At 40.1% G+C, this 22,917-nt stretch overlaps 3 protein-coding genes across 3 annotated transcripts; 2 read left to right on the top strand and 1 right to left on the bottom strand.

Moving 5' to 3' along the window:
- Nucleotides 1–523: 523 nt before the first annotated feature.
- ucp3 (uncoupling protein 3) lies at nucleotides 524–3,921 on the top strand. Its single transcript, XM_079860332.1, has 8 exons — nucleotides 524–892; nucleotides 1,064–1,193; nucleotides 1,292–1,485; nucleotides 1,844–2,051; nucleotides 2,129–2,326; nucleotides 2,995–3,096; nucleotides 3,173–3,353; nucleotides 3,436–3,921. Exons 3-8 carry the CDS (start codon nucleotides 1,360–1,362, stop codon nucleotides 3,548–3,550), a joined length of 930 nt encoding a protein of 309 aa, XP_079716458.1. The 5' UTR covers nucleotides 524–892; nucleotides 1,064–1,193; nucleotides 1,292–1,359; the 3' UTR covers nucleotides 3,551–3,921.
- Nucleotides 3,922–5,343: 1,422 nt separating this feature from the next.
- ucp2 (uncoupling protein 2) lies at nucleotides 5,344–8,578 on the top strand. The gene is made up of 8 exons (XM_079861946.1): nucleotides 5,344–5,487; nucleotides 5,614–5,748; nucleotides 6,152–6,385; nucleotides 6,743–6,956; nucleotides 7,083–7,277; nucleotides 7,900–8,001; nucleotides 8,082–8,262; nucleotides 8,346–8,578. Exons 3-8 carry the CDS (start codon nucleotides 6,260–6,262, stop codon nucleotides 8,458–8,460), a joined length of 933 nt encoding a protein of 310 aa, XP_079718072.1. The 5' UTR covers nucleotides 5,344–5,487; nucleotides 5,614–5,748; nucleotides 6,152–6,259; the 3' UTR covers nucleotides 8,461–8,578.
- Nucleotides 8,579–8,603: 25 nt separating this feature from the next.
- dnajb13 (DnaJ heat shock protein family (Hsp40) member B13) lies at nucleotides 8,604–11,189 on the bottom strand. Its single transcript, XM_079861945.1, has 8 exons — nucleotides 10,911–11,189; nucleotides 10,659–10,762; nucleotides 9,999–10,160; nucleotides 9,685–9,842; nucleotides 9,498–9,611; nucleotides 9,293–9,406; nucleotides 8,971–9,047; nucleotides 8,604–8,860 (listed from the first exon to the last, which is right to left on the bottom strand). The coding sequence occupies exons 1-8, from the start codon at nucleotides 10,976–10,978 to the stop codon at nucleotides 8,689–8,691; spliced, it is 969 nt and encodes a 322-aa protein (XP_079718071.1). The 5' UTR covers nucleotides 10,979–11,189; the 3' UTR covers nucleotides 8,604–8,688.
- Nucleotides 11,190–22,917: the final 11,728 nt, after the last annotated feature.

The raw sequence follows: 22,917 nt of genomic DNA, 5'->3' as shown, positions 1-22,917 counted from the left end.
AGAAAAAATGGATGGAAAAACCATTGTGTTTTTAATAAACTGATGGCAACATTACTTGAAACACTGATCCCTTTTCTGTAAAGAGCAGAAATGAAAATTATCCCTAAGTGCTTAAGTCAAATTGACAAGCCCCTCTCTGATAGGATGAACCATGGCAATCTCAGCAGCCAATGAGATCGCACTCAGATTACAGTGCAAAAATTCCCCCAGAGGTGTTTTGGGAAGTGGGGGAAAGGTGACAAAGCGATGGTACAGCAACACATGACTGAGGCCCATGTCATCTATCTTTGTAGAAAACAATAAACAATTAAAAACAATAAAAAATAAATGAATCATTTTAAATGGACATGCACAAGAAAATATTTCCAAAATGATATTTTGCTTGTGTTATTTATAAAAATAAAAATATATATAAAATTATAATAAAATTAATAACAATCTGCAATTCTCAAAATTGAATAATATTACGTGCAATTTATATAATTTGATACATAAATATATACACATACACACAGACACACACACACACACACACACACATATATCTTTTTGTTTTTCACGGGCACTGAACAAAAAAAGACAATATGTCTTTTTTTACTGATATGTGTGTACCTTTAGTATGGAGAACAGACAACAACCCTATCGGTAAACTACTAACTAGTAAACAAGTGTACACTGTCCCACCACACAAAGTTAAAATTAGAGTCGTGTGATGAAAGGAATACATGGGACTGGCTGCAACCGGCACATGCGCCTATAAATTCAGAGTTTGACAGACCGTTTCCATCATACTCAGGTGGAAAACACACTCGATGGATTAACCCCCAGATGGAAATAATTATTCTGCTTTCTGTCAGTACAATTTGGACTAACAATTTCATATTACCGCAAGGTTGGTGAGCACACTGTATTTTCTTATATTTCACACAATATTGTATGCTAATTTATATGTTTCTGGGTACCCAGAGCTGAAGTAATGAGAGATATTGAGTTTACAGTCAGGCTTTTTCTATAACAACCAATCAACATATGATGGGTATTGATCCTAAATGTTTCTCTGTAGTTTTGTGCTGCTGGAATGCTGCTTTGGGACATTGAGCCACAATTTTTTATGGCCAAATGTGTTGAAACATTTAAAACAAAAGGCAAGAGAGTTATCCTTTTGGAAGAAACTTGATCGTGAATCAGCTGAGGTAAATTAAATGTTTATTTAGAATTCTTAATCTGAATCAACATTCATTTGAGGTGATGAATCTTAACTACTTTTGGTCTGCTTCTTATTCTCCCTCAGGTAGGGAAACACAAGTAGTTCTGTAAAAAAGAGTAACATTCTCTTGCTGCTATCAGAAGCACAGAAAAATGGTTGGAATAAAACCTACCGATCTGCCACCAACTGCCACTGTGAAGTTTTTTGGAGCCGGTACGGCAGCATGTTTTGCTGACCTGATCACTTTCCCCCTGGACACAGCAAAAGTGAGACTTCAGGTGAGGACTTATTAAAAAGCATTGCATAAAGTATATCATTTTTTATACATTAAGGCCCGGTTTCATAAACAGGGCTTAGATTAAGCCAGAATTAGAACTTAGATCAATTAGGTAATTTAAACAGTTAAGTAGCTTTTATAAACATGCCTTAGAAAAAAACATTACTGATGTGAATCTTGAGACAAAACAATGGGACTGACATATTTTAAGATATGCCAGTTGCTTTCAGTTAAAACAGCTCAAACATGCATTTTAGTCTGTGAAACTGGGGGTAAGAGTTGCAGTAACAATCAAATAACAAAAAAAAAAAGCATTTTGATCCATCTGTCATGGCTTTCATCAGTACATCTTATTTCAGATCCAGGGAGAGTCTATAGCTACATCAGGATCAGCCGTGGTGAAATACCGTGGAGTATTTGGCACCATCACCACTATGGTGCGCACAGAGGGCGCAAGGAGTCTGTACAACGGCCTGGTGGCAGGACTCCAACGTCAGATGAGCTTCGCATCTGTTCGTATCGGCCTTTACGACTCAATGAAGCAATTCTACTCCAGAGGATCTGAGAGTGAGTATCAGACTGTTTGTTTAAATAGAGACAGAAATGATTATAGACAGACTAACACTCTGCTCTTTTCTTCTCAGATGCGAGCATAGTGACTCGCCTGCTGGCTGGCTGCACCACCGGGGCCATGGCTGTCACTTTTGCACAGCCCACAGATGTCGTAAAAGTGCGTTTTCAGGCTCAAGTGCGTCAGTCTGATGGATTAAAAAGATACAACGGCACAATGGATGCATATCGGACTATCGCCCGCGATGAGGGTATTCGAGGGCTATGGAAAGGTGAGCAAAAGACCCCAAAAAATCCTATCATCATTTACTCACCCTCGTTTCATTCCAAACCTGTTTGAATTTATTGGGAACAAAGAAGATATTCTGAAGAATGCTTCCATTGTTTTTCTCCACACAATGTAAGTTTATGGGGTCCAAGCCAGTGTTGTTATTGTTACCTATAGCTAAAAATACTAATAAAAATCTGTAAGTGAAATAAAATAAAATATAAATATTAGATGAAAAACTTACACTTAAAAAGTACTAAAAATTACAAAAGCTAAAACTGAAATAAAAATAAATTAAAGCTAATTAAATTTAAAAAGTAATACAATTGACAAAAGCACATACTAAATCAAAATGAAATCTGAAAATGTAAAAAAATAAAAGCCAATTCAAAATATTAATAAATACTAAAATAATACTAAAATTGCACTGTATAAAACATTGGGCGCCACTGAATTTCATTGTATGGATAAAAATACACTGAGACAAAATATCTTCTTTTTGGTCCTGCAGAAGAAATAAAGTCATACAGGCTTGAAACGACATAAGGGTGAGTAAATTATGACACAATTGTAATTTTTCAATGCACTCTCCCTTTAACTTCAGCTTTCACATGCCATTCTAAGTGGATGTGTTCTAGTGGAGATAAACATGCATGTTTTTCTCTATTTTAGGCTGCATGCCAAACATCACAAGGAACGCGATCGTGAACTGCTCAGAGCTGGTTACTTATGACATCATCAAGGAACTCATATTACAATACGACCTCATGACAGGTATGCTACCATACGAATATGCTTTCATTATGGTTATTTTTCTGTACTTGTTGTCTAACATGTGTGCCCTGTTTAGATAACCTACCGTGCCACTTTACTGCTGCATTCGGCGCTGGCTTCTGCACCACGATTGTGGCGTCTCCAGTAGATGTGGTAAAGACCCGCTTCATGAACTCATCTACAGGCCAGTACCGCAGTGCACTTAACTGTGCCCTCACTATGCTAACCAAAGAGGGACCAAAAGCTTTCTATAAGGGGTAAGAAAAATCATGCTGTAAACCAATGCACACATTCTTATTTTCAGTACCATGAATGTGACATCTTCATCTTCCCCAACAGCTTCGTGCCCTCCTTCCTGCGCCTGGGATCCTGGAACATTGTGATGTTCGTCTCCTACGAGCAAATCAAGAGATGTATGACTAAAATGCAGCACTCATGGGAGTCACCTTTCTGAATGGACATTGTCAGTATCTTCTGATTTTGATTGAAGAGAGAGCAGAGAACAGAGGGATTCACGGTTAAGTCTTATCACTGAAAAAATGCTGCAACTTTTAAAGGCCAAAGGTCAAGCTCATCAAAAATGAAAGAGATGAGTCACCAAATATCATGAGATGCAGGGCTGATAAAGCAGAATGTGCATATTTTGTCTTAGTTTCAGTGTCATGGTACACTGAGAGAGGTGGTATTTGCATTAGAGTTCACTGTTTATGTATGCGCTTTTAAAATGTCATGAAAACGGGTCCATAGCTTTAATAACTGAATGAATATTTATACTATAAACTGTAAACTGTACATTATTGGAAAATAAAGGTTTTTTTTATGATATACCTATTTCTTTTGATAAAAGGTCTAAACTGTTTTAAGTATCAAACCATGAACATGCAACTCATTTAGATCACATGCATTTGACTCTGAACCCAAGTCATTTAATCAGGTTCAATGATCAAATCAACAGAGAGCACATCACAAATGGCTTTCACATGACAAAGGATCAGAAAGTGTCTTCAAACTGCTTTTCCGAGCTCTCGTGCTGACCTATAAAAGACAGACAAACAAAATCTTCATTAGAACGGAGCTGTGAAGTTCACTTGAGGGAAAGAGGAAGTGCATTTGCCCAATTAACAATCAGAAGACAAATGCAAATCTGTGAAGTGGGTGACAAAAAAGGAAGACAAGGACGTGTGACAGAAGAGATGCCTGATGCTCTCTGAAGACTCTCTGAATGTGACCCTTGAATTGACCTGAGATCAGGCCTGATGGTCACACAATAATAAGCAACAGTGTGCAGTTCATGAAGCACGTGTCACTGCAGGTTTTAACCCATGTCTCAGGTGAACATAATTATTTTGTTTTGCATGAAGTTGAACTTTCTCCAACATAGTTCCACAATAACATACCTCCATGAAACTTAACCAGCAGCATTTTCTTCTATAATGGTGAGAGGGAGTTCAGTATGTAATAAAGTATGTAGTTAAGATGCTTTTGGTTATAGGCTATGAGGATATTAAGATGAATTATTTACATGAAACTGATAATTCATAAAAATTAACTTAATACCAAATAATACCAATGTGAAAAAGCAAATCCAGGGGATGTGTCTTGAAAAAAGGGAGAACTGAAAGCCCACTTTTATGAAAAACATATGTATAACTACATCGCATAATGATTCAGAATGACTCAGCGTTTCATTCACATGGGGAGTCTGGGGCTAGTTGTCACACTTTAATTCTTAAGGAATATTTCTCAGGATATATTTGTTTTTGCAAGTCAATTTCATGTGTATAAGCATACTTTAAAATATTGCCATGTTGTCACTGGACCAAGTTTACAATTCCGAAACACAAAACAATTACGATGAAACACCAACATCTATTAAACTAACATTCAACACATTTAAACTAGAGCAAATGCACAACTGCATACTGGTATTTTGACTCGACGGCTCAGTTACTGAGATAAAGCCCTTGTGACAACAAACCCCGGTGTATTTAAAAGTAGCGTGACGCCTGTCCGTCGTGTTTTTTTTAAGTGAACGTTTAGCAGAATTTACCTGGCATTTAAAACATTGTTCATATTTCGTATGCTGATAAACTTCTTCAAATAACACATAGGTTTCTGGTTTAATAACCTACATCGAAAACAATGAAAGATGAGCGTTGGAAATAGGTGTTTATCAGTAAAACCAGAAGAGGCGTTAACTACTATGCGCCGAATGACGCGTCACATGTGTCACGTGGCTTCCTCGAAGGAGTTAAAAAGGGTCGCTACCGCGTTCGGAGCAGAGCAGAGCACCTGTGGTTTTTAACTGTTAACTTTCCGAAGGAGGTTATTTTTTTCTTCTTCTTCATTAAACACTTTTATTCATAGATACTTTATACATTTTTGTTCAAGGTGAGTATTTTGAACTTACATACATACTACGAACAGACTTTCTCCTCTACTAGCTAAAGTATTTTCTGTTTATTTGAAGTGATGCTGAGCTGTAACGTTATGTAATACGGAGTTTTTGTCTTTCAGACTTTGGAGTATGTTTTTTATTTGTACGGGGGATAAACGTTTCTTTATGGAAGAACACGGCAACAAAATTCAAGTTGAAAGTAATTTCAACCAAAGAGATGCTTTTAGAGAATCTTGAAGTTCTCATCCAAACCGGTAAGTTTCCCAAAAGCGTTTATTCTTTTGTTTTAACCAATATAGTTGATATCGTTGATTTAATATCGCGTAACCATTATATAATCTCGCACTTTGTGCGTATCTGCAATTCCTTTGTTGAAGTTCCTTTGTGTGATAGAAAGTCAACAAAACCCCCACGCAGATGCAAACAGGATGATGACGTCAGCTTATAGATTAGCATGTCAGAAAGAACATGATGTTCCTGTTTTTGTCTGTTGACCGAGTACATGTGTTGTCCCACTCCAAATGGCTTAAAAATATCTAAAACTAAGCTAATTAAAAATGGCTTAAGTTTGCATAATAACCCTTATTAAAAAAAACATTCCATGAATGCCATAAGCTTTACAAAGAGTGAATAATATTATGTGTCTTCCTTATCCAGGTTAGGGTGGAGTCCACCTATCTTGTGTTCACTTCATTGGTTTTCAACAACACATTCCATTTCATCTTTTACATTCCTGACTTCCCGTGATTCTGACTTCAATTAAACATGGTTGGATTCAGAGCTGGTGATGTGCCTCCTACAGCCACTGTAAAGTTTATTGGTGCGGGAACCGCAGCCTGCATTGCAGACCTTTTCACGTTTCCATTGGACACAGCAAAAGTTAGACTTCAGGTGAGTCTTTGTTGTGTGGAACTTGTTTAAATGACAAAACTTTGCTTGAGTGACAGGTTGAGTCAGCGGTTGAGTCTGGAGACAACAGACACGTGTGATGACTCAATCCAGGTCAATTTGCAGCAACAAAAACAAACTAATCTTTTCTTTCAGTTGGATTGTTTAAAGTCACACCCATACTGATGTCAGCTCTATATTTCTTTTGACTCTTTTTACACTAGCAACGTAAGCAGGTCCAGGCCTTGATGATTGTCCTTGCTGCCCCAGGATCACTGTGGACCCTTTTTAACCTGAAGATGCTGCTTCCCTCCCCTGTGATTCTGTAAAGTTTCTCCATCCACCTTTTGTTCTGTACAGATTCAAGGGGAGACCAAAGGTCCTGCGAACACAGGCCATGGTCCGGTGCAATATCGTGGAGTGTTTGGCACGATCAGCACCATGGTGCGTGTTGAGGGGCCACGAAGTCTCTACAACGGGTTGGTTGCGGGACTGCAGCGTCAGATGAGCTTTGCCTCTGTACGCATTGGCCTCTATGATTCAGTCAAGCAGTTCTACACCAAAGGCTCAGATCGTAAGTTCATTCCATGTGCTCTACACTTGTATGCAGAGATAATAGGAAATTATTATAATTTTTTTTTTTTTTTTTAATGCAAGACCTCTCATATTAACCCCATTTCAATGCATTTTCCTTTATTAGACGTCGGGATTGGCAGTAGGTTGATGGCCGGCTGTACGACTGGAGCCATGGCAGTGGCTTTGGCCCAACCCACAGATGTGGTGAAGGTACGGTTTCAGGCTCAGATCAGCGCCGGGGCCAATAAACGTTACCAAGGCACGATGGATGCATATCGGACCATTGCAAAGGAAGAAGGGTTTCGTGGTTTGTGGAAAGGTGAGCGTGGGGCCCAATTATGTCAATGTTGTGTTTTTTTTTTTATACATGCATATATACAACTTGTTATACATTTTTAAATGTTTATTAATTCTTTTTATATAAATTTAACAAAAGTAGTTACAACTACATTCGTATTAAGTGTAATTAATAAACATTTAAGTTTTTAAAAAAATTATACATTTAAATTTATTACTACAACATTTATTTTAATGCATAGTTTATTTTACTAATGTAAATAAAGTAACTTATTTTATTAATAATATAACTAAATTTTTATTTGTTAAATTTAATAAACATTATTTCATTAATTACATTTATTTCATAATACTTCTAAAAATATTTTAATTTTATTATACTATTACCACTACTAATAATACTTTTTAAATATACAAATTATTTTAATGCAGTTTTTTTTTTAATTACTACTAATAGTATGTAATAAAATAACTAAGTTTATTAGTTGCGTTTATAACTTCAATTTTTTTTTGTAAGTAATGAACAAAATATATGTACCTAAAGTGCATTAAATATATTGTGTAATTTATTGTTATACATTTGTTGTTGTTGTTAACTTATTCTCTCCCTTCTAATTTATACTACCCTTTCTATCCTTTTAAAGGAACTGGCCCAAACATCACCCGCAATGCCATTGTAAACTGCACTGAGCTGGTGACCTATGACCTCATCAAAGATGCACTTATAAAATCAATGCTGATGACTGGTAAGATGAGGCTGCAAAAAAAGTATTGCAAACTTGAGTAAGACTAAAACAGAAACATTTATAGCTGCTCTTCTTCACAGATGATCTTCCCTGCCACTTCACATCTGCATTTGGAGCTGGTTTCTGCACCACAGTTATTGCTTCTCCTGTTGATGTTGTGAAGACAAGATACATGAACTCCGCCCAGGGCCAGTACAGCAGCGCCCTCAACTGTGCTGTAGCCATGTTCGCTAAAGAGGGACCAAAGGCTTTTTACAAGGGGTCGGTTTTCTTGACCAACTACAGCTTTACTGTAATGATTGGAGGATGAATGTATAATTGACATCTGTTTGTTTTCTTTTTAGATTCATGCCATCGTTTCTGAGGCTGGGCTCCTGGAACGTGGTTATGTTTGTCACCTATGAACAGCTGAAACGGGCCCTGATGGCAGCTCGCCATAACTGGGTCACTCCTCTTTAAGAGCATAGAATGCTTAGTTGAGCTTTGCTGATGTGGTTCTAACTTTCTCTTGACTTTAGATTTTCTGTGTGAATTGTTTACATGTCTATTAAACTTGATCTTTGGCTTTTACATGGTTCTTCTGTCTTTCAGAATCTGTGAAATAAAATTAGGCTATTAAAAAAACACCTGTTTAAATCTCTTTGTGTTTAATCCTCAGAATCAACATTTCTAATGACTGAATGGACTTTAAGAAGTCTGGATTAGTTTTGAGGAAAGGGCTCGTTTTAGAAGCTGTTTCTTTTCAGCCGAGAGCTTCTCTGGGAAATGTGTAACGAAGCGAATGATCAGGTCGCCTCTCTTGGATGGGTTGTTGGCTAGTGGCATTCCCTCCCCGGTCACGACGTTGGTGTACTGAGGGCTGTAGTGCAAAGAAATTAAAATGAAACTCTTAAATATGAACTTTGTTCAGAAGTTCTGCCGACTAACGTATAAATGTGCTTGTTAAAAAAAGATCAATGTTTTACTCACTGCACAATGTCATTAATGGGGATGTTGAGAAGCCTGCCATCTAGTGTCTCAACTTCTACTGAGAAACCAGTCAAAGCCTGTAGAGTTACCATATATTCAAAGACAAAGTTGGATTTACGAAACTTAAACTGACAATTCAATTTAAAAATTTTACATTTAGAGTGGAACTATTCATTTTTAACATGTTGGTCCAATTGAGACCCCATCACATATTCAGCATGAAAACTAGACGGAAAAGATGGAACGCCTCTCTGGACATGATCTATTAGAGTGTGAAAACATGTATATTTAAATCTGCTGAAATATGCTAAAACATTCTCACCTTCTCAAGAGAAATATTTGCTGTGTAGTACAGATAATCATTTTGGCGGACAAAGCGTGGGTGATGCTTTTGGCGTATGATGAACACAATATCTGCTGGGATGTTGTTTGGTCCCTGTGGAGAAAAAGATTCAATTCTGTTATGACCAAGATTTATTTACAACCACGACAAAACAAAATTGTGATAAAAATGTGTTCTGTCATGCCTGGTCTCCCTCTTTTGGAAACGTGATCTGTGTCCCTTCGTTCCATCCTGCTTTTACAGTGAAGGTTAAAATTTTGTCTCTTATGCTGGATGTGTGTCCATCCTCATTCATGACCTGTATCAATTTATGAAATTAATTTCTCATGAGTCCATATGATTTTATCCTTACCCTTGTCTGCAGAACTTACCCTACGGGATATCTTAATTTTTTTAGTGCATCCATAATAAAGGTCCTCCAATGCAAGATAAAGGTCTCTCTCTATTGGTGGATCCTGTAACTTTTCTTTTTGCCCACGCAAGCTCTGAAAAGCTGTGTTGACCTCACTGCCATCACCAGTGAAGAAATCTACGGAGAATGAGTTAGCAGATATTACTAATCAAAGCTTGGGTTCTTCAAAACACCATGGCATTATGAACATAGATTGAACGAGCTTGTCTTTTAAAATGTCAATTAAAACCATACAAAAAATAAAATAAAATAAAATCATACTATAAAAATTACCTGCAAAAGGATTATCTCCTCCGAAAAACTGTCGGAATGTTTCATCTGCATTTCCATGGTAGACGTATCCTGATGACCAGGCGCCATTCGCTCCCAGCTCAGATGGGATTCCTCCTTTTAAACCCTCCTCTCCAAACTTATCATAAGTGGCCTTTTTACGAGCTGCATTGCATGAGAAAAGCCATCACCAACTTACCAGGAAACAACAAATTGAGGCCTGAACTGTGTACTATGTGCTGTTTTCCTTACACAATACAGTGGCAGGAGCATAGTAATATGAAGTAGTGTACAGCACAGCAAAAGCAGAACATGCCCCACACGTTAGTGTATGGTTCCATTTTGGTTATGTTTGGGAGCCAAAGCTTAACGTTGTATGAACGTTTTTTCTTTTTTCTTTTTTAAATAACAAACAAACATTTACGTTTTTATGTGATACACGACGTTCTCTAAAGGTTATTTTTAGGTTGTATTCTTATAAATATAAACTAGCCTGCCAGAACTTTCTGGGAACCAAAAACTTAAAATACAGCTGGGAAACACGTCGCAAAATAGTAATATAATATAAAAAACGTTTAATAACGTTATGTCGAATATTCAAGTGCTGTTGCAAGGTGTTTTTTGTATTTTGTGGATGTATATGAGTTTGTCTAGTGAACTCACGGTCGCTCAGCACGTCAAACGCCTCCGCGAGCACAGTGAAGCGCTCGGCGTCGCGCGCGTGGCTGCTGCTGCGCGGATGATGCTTCAGCGCGAGCCGCCGATACCTGATTATACCGGAATAAAAACAATCTGCTGCTAGCAAATGATTCCTCAAGATGAACGTAAACCACATTATTGACTAGTTTATCTGCTTTTAATTGAATTTATATATATTAACAAAACTACTTAGAAATTAAACAAAACGTAACTTACGCCTTCTTTATGTCAGCATCAGTGGCGTTGCGGTTTATCTCCAAAAGAGCGTAATAGTCTCTGCCCATCGCCCAACTGTTTATCTAACTTTCCTAATGTACGTTTCTAATATTTACACTTTAAACGTATCAGGGCACAAATGCAAACCGGGATTTAGTCAGTAGGAATGAACGTTAGTTTACTGTTGTCAAAGGAGGTTGTTATGGAAACAGAGAACGGAATTCTAGGTAATGCAATGCCCAAGCGGCAACCTCCCCGTCTCTCTCTTGAAACCAACACGGAAGTGAGTTAAACTGCAATTCATTGACTAGCCGCTTGAGGCTGTTGTCAAAAGGGAGTCAAATCTGTATCTCCCCCATGTTAAAATGCCAAATTTTACAGCAGAAAAAAACGTATTTACAGCCTGGTGTCTGTATGTGGCTTTGGTCTATACAGCTAAGTTTGCCCTTCATGACAACTGTGAGGGGGGTGAATTTTTTTATAACTCATCCGTTTAGTTGATTAATATTTAGAGTTCTGCATAATTAAGGGTGTGGCATGGCCACTTGAGTGACAGGTGGATTGCCGCTGACGTCAATGCTAGCCGTTTGTCTGCTGTTAGCCGTCACTTCACCTCAGCAAATTTTAGCTGCTGAACTTGCCATCTCTGCAGTGTTTGTGCTTTTTTTCGGGATTATTTCATACAATTTAATACACCCATTACTTCGCCCACGGCTTAGGATTCGGTCGTTGTCGTCGAGTATCGTTCGAGAGAACAACCAGCGCTGTATTTCAGTTGTTTTCCTCTGTGAATAGATGTCTGACAATTTCGTTGCTTTTTGAAGTTTTCAGATTTAAAAACGTCAATAAAGGCTCGTTCGTTCTGCTCTCACGGAACAGATAGATTATAATATGCTTATGTACCGTCAGATGAAATCATGCAGGCGTCGGCGCTTTCTCCGTCCATGCTATAAATGCACATCCTTGAATGAGCGCGGATTTTCTAGACTAGAGCATTTACTTGATCTTCATAGGCAGTATATCTATGATTTAACCCATTTGAGAGGCGGCCAAAATCAGAATTTAAAATGTACTGAATAAGCTCTCTACGAACTTGACGAGCGATGCCGCGCTGATGTGATATAGTGATTTTTATGGTTATTAATTTCTTCAGATGTTTATGTTCATTAATTTCTTCAAATGCATTATAGAATTGTTCAATGTTATTTTCTTAATATTACTAATATTGTTTAAATGCTTATTTGTGCTTTAGGTAAACGAAATGAGTAAGAGCGTTATGTGCATTAATCCATTTAATTATTTTCATTTGGCATACCAGCGTGATGACGTCATCGCACACTTCGGTATGTGGCGCGCGCCCGTGATACGCTCCATTCAGAATCAATATACTGTTAAAGAAGCAATCACTGCAGCGCTCTCTTTTATTTTCTTCTTTATTCTTCTTTAATCTTTTTGTACTTCTTCTTCAGAGGTACTACAATTTTGGAGGCACCGCTGGGATAGATGTCAGACGGTTTATCCACCTCGATCGGCAGGGAACCGCCTAGCGACATTCATCCTTTAACTACCCAGATGTATATCAGTTGAGTAAAGTGACAAGTCAGAACTGATTGAACGGAGCATGCACTGGAGGTACAGAGGCAGCTGAGTTAAATCAGATAAGTCAAAGTTCACGTACGACACTGTGAAACACTGCGAAACACGGCAGCAATGGATGACTTGCAAAGTATTCAGGAAGAAATCGGTGAGAGACTGTGTACATTGCCAAGAGGAAAATTAATTGAACTGAGTCAGTTCCTTGAAATTCATTTAGAAGCAAATGTCACACGCCTTTCTCTCGTTAGTCTTCTCAGTAATCATCTGCTACGAAGTGAGTTGGAGGAACTTGAGGATGGAGGCATGGCTGAACTGTTAAGCATAAATGATAAATTGAGCGAAATAATGTTAACTGATGTAAACGTGAGTGAACCAAGCCCAGAGCCGGGACAGGTAGAGGAAAGAGAAAATGAGGTACAAAGACAACCAGGAGAAATTAAGCACACAACTGATCTGCTTCCTGCTGTACAAACACATCCAACCGTTTCACAGAGCACAAGGCTGAGGCCAGCATCAGCAGACAGTGTAGCAGTTAACTCTTCGCTGCTCCCTCAGGGACAAATGATACCGGCTGTGTGGCACAGGGAGTTTAAGATTTCTGGTTTTATCGGAGAGCCTGGCCAAAGAGACAGATTAACCTTTTCGAGTTTGGCACGTCAAATTGAAAGCGGACTAAATAAGGGCTACCCAGAACACGAGATTGTTGATTCAGTTATTCGAGCCATTACACCAGGCCTTCAATTACGTAGCTACTTAGAAGGGAAAACTGATTTGACCTTACCAATGTTGAGACGAATTCTTCGGTCCCATTACCAAGAGAAAAATGCCACTGAATTGTACAAGCAACTTACTGCAGAATCACAACGTGCAAAAGAAACACCCCATAGTTTCCTCATACGTGTGCTTGACTTGAGGCAGAAAATTCTCTTTGCGTCACAAGAAGACGAGTCGGGGTTGAAATACGACCCAGCACTTGTGCAGAATATGTTTCTTCACACTGTGTTAACAGGTCTACAAAACGACCGTATCCAGAGTGATCTCCAACCGTACCTGACAGACACCACAGTCACAGACGAGACACTGCTGGAAAAGGTGAATGTTGCATGCTCCCACGAGGCTGAGAGACAGAGTAAATGGAAAAGTGAACGCAGCGCCACTGTGAATGTTACTCAGTTAAGTGAACCAACTCTGCATTTAAAAAGCAAACAAAAGCAGCCAAAATCTGATTTGATGTTACAGTTGAAAAGTTTAAGTGAAGAAGTTAAGCAGATCAAGGAATCGATGCAGCAACCCTCACCTCTGCCGCAACAATGCTGCACTGTCAACAATGTCTCAACTTTAAGAACAGTCCATCAATCCATCTCAGAGGAGAATCAGGTGCCGCGGAGCCAGGCCTGGAGGCAGAGTCAAAACGGAGGTGAGCAACAACAGCAGTACCCATTTCAAGTTTCTCATTTCACACCACAACCATATCAACGGCAGATGAGTCCAATGCCAGTGCAGTATTTCCAACCAACTCGTTCATCTCAGTATGCAGCTCAAGGGTTCAATCCACAGCAGTTTCACGCAGAGTCACAGTCATACGTCGCAACACCACAATCACAGTATTTCCAGCCGTACCGACAGTCACGCCCCTCGAGGCCAAGACAGTGTTTTCATTGTCAGCAAGCGAGATCGATGGAACTGTGCACCCATTGTTACCGCTGTGGCAGCAATGAACATTTCCTGGCGGGCTGCAAAGAGAGAGGTACCCGAACACAGCGTAGAGTTCAGTTAAACGAGGACGGGTTACCACCGCGGGACAGGGAGTGACCCATCAAGTGAAATTGTCCCCTTCGTATCCAAAGCAGCAAGTGGAAAGAGTGGGATTGGAGCCAGAGATCATCCCTTATGAGTGCAATCTAATTTCTGAGTGTCAAGTCAACAAACATTCGCCTGTGACTTCCCTGGTTGGTAAGCAGTGCTTAGTGACATGTTATCTGAATGGACACAAAACAGAGGCATTGTGGGACACAGGATCCCAAGTGTGCATTGTAGATCGACAGTGGAAGGATCAGTACATACCTGGAGTAAAAATACGAGAAGTTTCCGAAGCGACAGAGGCCACAGACAACTTGAATCTTGTCGCAGCCAATGGTTCCATCATGCCCTATGAAGGATGGGTAGAAATCACGTTCAACTTGGCTCCCCCTGCAAACAAAATGAAAGAATTAGTCATCCCTGTACTCGTCTTAAGAGGCCAGCAGTTGTCCAAGCCAATCATTGGTTACAATGTAATTGAGCAGGTCATGAAACAGAGTGAAGCGAGTGGGCAGTGTGATGTGAGCAAAGGACTGTTGAATAAGACTGTTAGATGTGCCTTTCCGAGTTTGAGGAGAAGTAAAGTCCAAACATTCATTAACCTTGTGACAGCTGAAAGGTCAAGTGAGTATTTAGTTAAGACGACAAGAGACCATGTGACTGTGCCAAAACATGCTATCATGCAGGTCAAGTGTCAAGTAAAAGCGCCATGTATGAAGCAGGATAGTGTCATGTTGTTTGAACCATCTGTCAATCTACAGTACCCTGATGGACTGGAACCCATTGAAACACTCTTGACTCTGAAAAAGGGGAGCCGACCTGTGATCCAAATCAGTGTCCAGAATGTGACCGAACACGATATCCTTCTGGTAGGAAAGACTGAGCTTGGGACAGTACAAACAATAAAGTCAGTGTTACCAACAACAGTGTCATCCTGTCTAACAGTTATTTGTCTCTGGAGCAGCAACAGAAAGTCAGACAAATGCTGCGAGAGGAATGTGATTCCTTCTCAAAATCAGATGAGGACATCGGGTGTGTCAAAGACCTACAATTGAGCATCAGTTTAACAGATCAGACACCTGTTGTGCGAATGTATACGTCTGTTCCAAAACCGTTGTACCAAGAAATGAAAGACTATCTTCATGATTTGATCGCCCAGGGGTGGATTGAAAAATCTCATTCGCCTTATTCATCTCCAATTGTGTGTGTCAGAAAAAAAGATGGCAGCCTGAGGTTGTGTATTGATTACAGGGACCTCAACCGGAAAACAGTGCCTGACCGTCAACCGATTCCCAGAGTACAGGACATACTGGATGGCTTGGGAGGAAATAGGTGTTTCTCTTTACTGGACCAAGGAAAGGCGTACCATCAAGGTTTTATGGCACCAGAAAGTAGACCGTTGACGGCCTTTTGTACACCGTGGGGGTTATTTGAATGGGTCCGTATTCCCTTCGGGCTCATGAATGCTCCTGCTGCATTCCAGCAGTTCATGGAAGGATGCCTGGAAGGACTACGAGATGACATTTGTGTACCTTACCTCGACGACATCTTAGTCTTCACTAAATCCTTTGATGAGCACGTTGAGGCGGTAAGAAAAGTCTTACAGCGGCTGCGGTCGCATGGGGTGAAATTGAAGCCAAAGAAATGTGAGTTGTTCAAAGATGAGGTCCGCAACTTGGGAAGGATAGTTTCAAAAGAAGGGAGCAGGATGGATCCAGCAGATACTGTAGCAGTGACAGCCCTGAAGGAAAAGAGACCCACCACAGTTGGAGAATTGAGGAAGGTTTTAGGATTGTTAAGTTACTACCGGCCTTACATTAAAGACTTCTCGAGGATTGCTTGCCCCCTGTATGGCCTGCTGAAAAGTGACAATAACAAGGTACAAACAAAAGGTAAAGGGAAAAGAGGGACTTACCTCAAGAGTCATGTGGTTCCATCAAGTCAGTTGGTTGAATGGACGGAGCAACATCAGGAAACACTCGAAAACCTTATTGATTGTCTAGTTAAGCCGCCTGTGCTGGGGTTCCCAGACTTTACAAAGCCGTTTGTACTGCACACCGATGCGTCAAATCAGGGACTGGGAGCTGTCCTGTATCAACACCAGGAAGAGAAATTAAGAGTGATTGCTTATGGATCGAGGACATTAACAACAGCAGAACAGAATTACCATTTGCACAGTGGTAAATTGGAGTTCTTGGCTCTCAAATGGGCTATCACTGAAAAATTCAGAGATTATCTTTACTATGCGCCCACATTTACAGCGTACAGTGACAATAATCCCCTCACCTACGTTTTGACGTCCGCCAAGTTGAACGCAACGGGATGCCGATGGGTCGCAGAGCTTGCTGATTTCCACTTCACTATCCGGTATCGGCCTGGAAAGGAAAGCATTGATGCTGACGCATTATCCAGGTTGACAACACTCTCGGAAAAAAATGTCCCAGAATACACAGAGGAGCTCTCATCAGATTCAATAGGAGCCATGATACAGGCGGTGGAAGTTCAGTCTGAATCAGGGATACCATGGTCCTTTGCTATAGCTTGCCAGAGTTCACCAACATGTGCAGAGACCAGTACAACATCAGCAGGACCCCTGTCAAAAGAAGAGATCAGAAGAGCTCAGAGGGAAGACAACGAAATAGAGTTGGTAATTCGTTACTTACAGTCAGGAGTAAAGCCTTCTTCTAAGCAGTGGAGGTCTGCGGGTTCAGCAGCGAAAAGTTTGATGAGAGGGTGGGATAAGTTGATGCTGGATGAGGATGGCATTCTGCAAAGAAAAACAGCACAGAGAACTCAGCTTGTATTGCCAACGGGATACAGGAAAATTGCACTGGAGGAATTGCATGACAAAATGGGACATCAAGGCGTCGATCGGACCACAAGTTTAATGAGAGAACGCTTCTTTTGGCCCCACATGCAGCGTGACATTGAGCATTATGTGTTGAGGACCTGCTCCTGTATTAAGCAAAAGAAACCGTGCAGAGAAATAAGAGCACCCCTTAAATCAATCACGACGACTTGCCCATTTGAACTTGTGTCAGTGGACTTCCTTCACTTAGAAAAATGCAGAGGAGGATATGAATATATCCTTGTCATCGTCGATCATTTCACACGATTCGCACAGGCATATGCAACAACGTCAAAATCTGGCAAGACTGTGGCAGACAGACTCTTTAATGATTTCGCTCTCAAGTTTGGGTTCCCGTTGAGGATACACCATGATCAGGGGGGAGAATTTGAAAATCAGCTGTTTGGGCAATTGCAAAAGTATAGTGGGATCACTGGATCAAGAACTACTCCCTACCACCCCCAAGGAAATGGGCAAGTTGAGAGATTTAATCGGACGTTGTTGCAAATGTTGAAAACTCTCACTGAAAAACAGAAATCAAGTTGGAAAGACTCATTGAACAAGTTGATCTATGCCTACAATTGCACAAAAAGTGAAGTGACTGGTTTCTCCCCGTTTCACCTCTTGTTTGGTCGTTCCCCGAGACTGCCCATTGATGTTCTCTTCGGGCTTAATGCAGACAGCCTGCCCACAAACAAAAGTGAGTACCTGGAGACTTGGAAACAAGGGATGCAAGAAGCACAAGAGATCGCTAGAGAACATGCAAAAAAGGCAAGCGAGCGTAATAAAAGAAATTATGATCAAAAAGTGAGATACACAGACCTTGATTCAGGAAGTCGAGTCCTTGTAAGAAATCTGACTCCGAGGGGAGGACCAGGTAAACTTCGGAACTATTGGGAAGAGCAAGTTCATGTGGTTGTACGCCGAGTTGCTGAGGATGTGCCGATTTATGAGATAAAACCTGAACGAGGAAAAGGGAGGTCACGAGTATTACACAGAAACTTGCTGATGCCATGCGATTACTTACCTCTTGAAGTCGATCCAACGCCGAAACCCAAATCACAGCGGAGACAGCCACAGGGGAACTCCAGCATACCTGTAAACCGAATGGAAGAAAGTGAGTTGGAAAGTGAAAGTGACTCTGAGTATTATACACCAGTTGAGCCTTGCCAGTTGAGAAAGCAGCCTAGTGGTAATGATCAGAGACAAGAGGAAGCGCTAATACAGTTTTCACCTCCTGAGTTACCTGCTCATCAGAGTGCATCAGATAGTTCTCCACTGAATCAGCTTGAACTAGAACTGTTACCTACAGCTGACGCGGAACAAGATGTTCCCACACCTGCTCATGTACCTGTGAAAGAGAACAGATTTGAACTGCTTGGAAGACAAATTGAAAATGAGCCAGCAAGTGCACATGAAAATTTACCTGCGAAAGAACCAGAGAAAATTGAGTCAAGTGACAGACCTGTTGAGGTGCAAAGAGGATACCAGTACTCAGGGAGGCAACGACGTCCACCAAAGAAGTTCACCTATGATAGTTTAGGGACACCTACCTGTTACAAAGTGCAAGCAACTGGTTTTGGGTATGATCCACACTTTCCTAACATGTGGACACCTACATTTACGCCTTGGGTGCCAACGGCGTTTCCCTACCCGGGACCACCATCTGTGTATTAAACTTGAACTGAAACTGAAACAGAAATTGAGAACACACACTAATTGTTCTTACTGACTAGTACACACACTAATTGTTCATATGGACTGTGAAAGAACTTTTGAAAAACAAAGAACTGTTGCACACATATGCACGTACACATAAACGGGACTGTTTCTAGGCCACAGGGACATGGACTGTTTTGCAAGGCCTATAAAAACATTGAGTGAACACTTTGAAAAAAGTTTTTGAAACATTTTTGCACAGACTTTAAAGTATTTTTGTGCGCTGAAATGGACTTTTGTGTTTTTTTTTCTCCTTTTGGACACTGGATGAAATCCCTGAACTTGAATTTATTTTGAGATGGGGTATGATCTATTACATTTTAAAAAAAAATAATCGGTTGACAAGGACTGTGGGCAAATGTGAACTTAAAGTGTCATTATAGAGAAAACATGATGTGAAAAAAAAAAGATGTTATATGTCATGGGTATGAATAGAAATAGAAAGTTATAAGGGCATTGGTAGATGTCGGGACGACATCTTATCCTGTGGGGGAGAGTGTGATATAGTGATTTTTATGGTTATTAATTTCTTCAGATGTTTATGTTCATTAATTTCTTCAAATGCATTATAGAATTGTTCAATGTTATTTTCTTAATATTACTAATATTGTTTAAATGCTTATTTGTGCTTTAGGTAAACGAAATGAGTAAGAGCGTTATGTGCATTAATCCATTTAATTATTTTCATTTGGCATACCAGCGTGATGACGTCATCGCACACTTCGGTATGTGGCGCGCGCCCGTGATACGCTCCATTCAGAATCAATATACTGTTAAAGAAGCAATCACTGCAGCGCTCTCTTTTATTTTCTTCTTTATTCTTCTTTAATCTTTTTGTACTTCTTCTTCAGAGGTACTACACTGACGGAAGAGTGACTGACATGTATGCACAAATCACTGTCACACACACACACTCAAGAGTAATATTAAGTTACTGCATAATACATTTTCAACTAGCAGAATAGTACAGAATCACGATACACAGTCTCACTTGTAGCCATGTCTTTTAACTATTATAATATTTCGAAGGGCAAAAATAGGAACTTTTAATTGGCTTTACATCATCAACTGTCACTTTAGCGCGAGGCCCTGTGCAGTCGCAGACTTGGTACTGTAAGTAGCATAACGTTATAGCATTACCTCCCCAGCCTGAGCTAACCAGAGACAGTATATGAGCTAACTCGATCACGTCGAGCTAGGCGGGCGTGATTTCAGATAGCCAGGCTCCTGAGCTCCACTCACGCCCCGCCTCTTTGCCCATTTTCTGTTATCCGGGAGTGACGCGAGGCCAAGATGGCGACGGCCGGCTCCGCCCACTTTAGGCTTCAAAAACGGTCTTCAGAAATCTACGGGTGACGTCACGGACACTACGTCCATATTTTTTTACAGTCTATGGTAATGCCTGATCTAGCTCATGACGTCATAAACAGTGAAGCCACCGCGCCGCCATATTGGTATTCCCTAGTGAGCTCACGCGTTCTATTGAATCAATAGGAAATTTTATGATTTGACTGAGAAAACATTGCCTAAAGAGACACCGTTTTAAAATCTAAAGTTTCCCTGTACATTTTTACAACGCAAACACCCTAAGCATTTAAATGGGTATTTGTTTAAAGTCGGAAATTGTTCCTGCTTATTTAAAATGGTTTGATACTGGGTATGAAGCTTAATAAAGAGTTTTTTGTTTAGTTATTTTCCCTTTGACTGAAGAAGAAGCTGCTTAACTCCTCGTTAAAAAACGCGTTAAAATATAATAGACCTATTTAATAAAAGACTAAAACGGCAATTTCTTTGCAAAAGGGATAAAAGGCTGTACGAGAACACAAGTCGGCCGTCACTGAAGAGCTATCTTCACAGACAAGAAAAACAGTTTGATACTATTGATTAAGTAGTGAATGCTAAAGTTATATTTTTGCGATTTGGTGGATATTCAGGTGAATATTGTTTCGTGGCCACGAATTAATAATACCTCAGCACGTTTTACTAATTTGTTCCCTCGTTTTACTATATTGTGGCCACGTTGTAATTCATTAAATCAAAATGAGGGAGGGAATTAGTTCAACGTGTCCACGATTTATTAAAACGAGGCAGCCTAACAAATAAGTCGTCGTAATAATATATCGTTATTAAAATGATGGCATGACACCAGCTCTATCAGGAAAAACAATGGCAATCCAGATACTTTTCCTAACATTACAGTAGACTGGTTGTAAAACTGCAGTGCTTTCTATTGTATTGATATTTGATGCAAAAAATTATTTTTAACCTTTTAAAAATAGATTATTTTAAATGGATATAATTATATTTAAAATAGAAAAAGAGAGAGAGAGAGACATGGTCAAAGTTTAAAATTAGAGGTTTAATTGTTTTTAATCTAAAGTGAATTCATGCAATTGAAACGGTTCTTTATCTTATTGATTTTTGTGCAGAACAAGCTTGCCCAGAGTTTTGCGCAGCCGTTTGCAGTGTGTTGCAGCAGATGTTTCCTGTGCAAAGGAGTGGAGCCTGATGTTGGTGTAGCTGTCTGCAATGTAGCCTACTTAATGAGAAGGAAAATATGATTGTTGTATGGTTCTAGGTTGAACGTGTGCCTCAAGTGCCTTAAATGCAGAGCCACCATGGAGTTCCAGAACCTGTGTGGATAAGCCTGGTTTTAAATTTGCTGTCCAACTCTGAGATGTGCCTTGTGAGTAAGTGCTGTTGAATACACCTCTCAGCTGTTTTGCAGATTTTTAGGACACTGTCTGATAAGTCCACCTCGGGACTTCATGTCGATGAGGGTGTGTCCAAACTCATCTTGGAAAGAGCTCTCTACACTGAGTCCTGATAGACAGGTAGGGCAGTGAATCTTCTTTGTAGCTGTTCTGACTGCGAAGCCAGCTATGTATCCGATCACAGCCTCTTTAAACATGGACAGACTGGGAAGGCTTGCAGTGAAATTTGTTTCTGTGTTCTCTTCTGCTTCAGGTTGCATGTCGCCTTTGCCGAAATGAAAACCTATCAGAAGGTGTTGCCTCCAGTACCACTGTGCTGTCCAGTGGAGAGCAGTTGCCACTGGCTTTGATGGCATGTCTCACTACCATTCTTTTGAATGCTGACTTGAACTAGCCTGACTTCGTCAGACTTCGTACTTCCGCTCTATTTCATTTCGCTCCTGTACTCAGTCTGAGATAGCGACCTATCTCTCAGTTTTCCTCCGGCCTGAAAACAGCCGGGCCAATCAACGAACAGAGGGCGGGCTGAGGTAGACGTGACGTAGACGCTGATTGTACCGTGGATGCGTAGATTTACTTCACATAATCTGCAAAAGTCGTTCACAGCCATATTCACTCCGGTATTTCGCTCGATGGTTTTGTTTTCGCATCATACATGTGTTTACAGTGGAAGTTAGATGCCGCTGAGCATGCGCATAACACACGCCATAACCAAACGTTATGTGATTGGCTTACGGGTAACCAATGATTTTAAGCTTCAGACTAGCGCCCCCAGGCAGTAAAGAAAACACTTTTCAATTATGCCCTTCCAGAGTCTCTCTACGAAGCAAAGCGAAGTAGCAGAGTCTGTTATTACCAGGCTAGACTTGAACTGCCTCGCTGTGGGATTGTTGTTGCATCCATTAGCTGAGCGAATGGCAGCAAAAAACAGCTCAAGGTGGTCCTGGCTAAATTTGTAGGTCAGCAGATATTGTAACTGCGATGTCGGTGGTCTCACATACATGTCATATAAGTGTTTAAAACTTTTTATTGCCACTAGGAAGCCAAGGAATGCATTTTTCTTGCCCGTTTCAACAAGGAGTCGTCCTTTAATGCCTGGCTCTTTCAATCCACTAATGTATGTCAGTTTATGTCATTGTATAGATCAGTGGTAATGCCGTCTTTTCATTAAACAGCTGCTGAATTATTTAATCCCAGAAATTAAAAATATGATGATACTGTCAACAACATTACAGCAGTCACATTGAGGATGAATTTCAACTCTCCTCATACTCCAGTGCATTCACATCAACTTTTAAAGACAGGGCAAGACAAAAATGACTATATGGAA

Source organism: Squalius cephalus, assembly GCF_949319135.1.
Source record: "Squalius cephalus genome assembly, chromosome: 24".
NCBI classification, from domain to species: domain Eukaryota; kingdom Metazoa; phylum Chordata; class Actinopteri; order Cypriniformes; family Leuciscidae; genus Squalius; species Squalius cephalus.
This window is presented reverse-complemented; position numbering and strand designations above follow the sequence as displayed.

What these genes read in the sequence shown, in the direction of transcription:
- ucp3 (XM_079860332.1), top strand. Translation starts at nt 1,360, where the DNA reads ATGGTTGGAATAAAACCTACCGATCTGCCACCAACTGCCACTGTGAAG. An exon ending in ACAATACGACCTCATGACAG is followed by an intron (nt 3,097 to 3,172) that starts GTATGCTACCAT and finishes TGCCCTGTTTAG; the next exon opens with ATAACCTACCGTGCCACTTT. An exon ending in CCAAAAGCTTTCTATAAGGG is followed by an intron (nt 3,354 to 3,435) that starts GTAAGAAAAATC and finishes CTTCCCCAACAG; the next exon opens with CTTCGTGCCCTCCTTCCTGC.
- ucp2 (XM_079861946.1), top strand. Translation starts at nt 6,260, where the DNA reads ATGGTTGGATTCAGAGCTGGTGATGTGCCTCCTACAGCCACTGTAAAG. An exon ending in AAAATCAATGCTGATGACTG is followed by an intron (nt 8,002 to 8,081) that starts GTAAGATGAGGC and finishes TCTTCTTCACAG; the next exon opens with ATGATCTTCCCTGCCACTTC. An exon ending in CCAAAGGCTTTTTACAAGGG is followed by an intron (nt 8,263 to 8,345) that starts GTCGGTTTTCTT and finishes TTTTCTTTTTAG; the next exon opens with ATTCATGCCATCGTTTCTGA.
- dnajb13 (XM_079861945.1), bottom strand. Translation starts at nt 10,978, where the DNA reads ATGGGCAGAGACTATTACGCTCTTTTGGAGATAAACCGCAACGCCACT. An exon ending in TTCCAAAAGAGGGAGACCAG is followed by an intron (nt 9,407 to 9,497) that starts GCATGACAGAAC and finishes TTTTCTCCACAG; the next exon opens with GGACCAAACAACATCCCAGC. An exon ending in CCCATTAATGACATTGTGCA is followed by an intron (nt 8,861 to 8,970) that starts GTGAGTAAAACA and finishes TTTGCACTACAG; the next exon opens with CCCTCAGTACACCAACGTCG.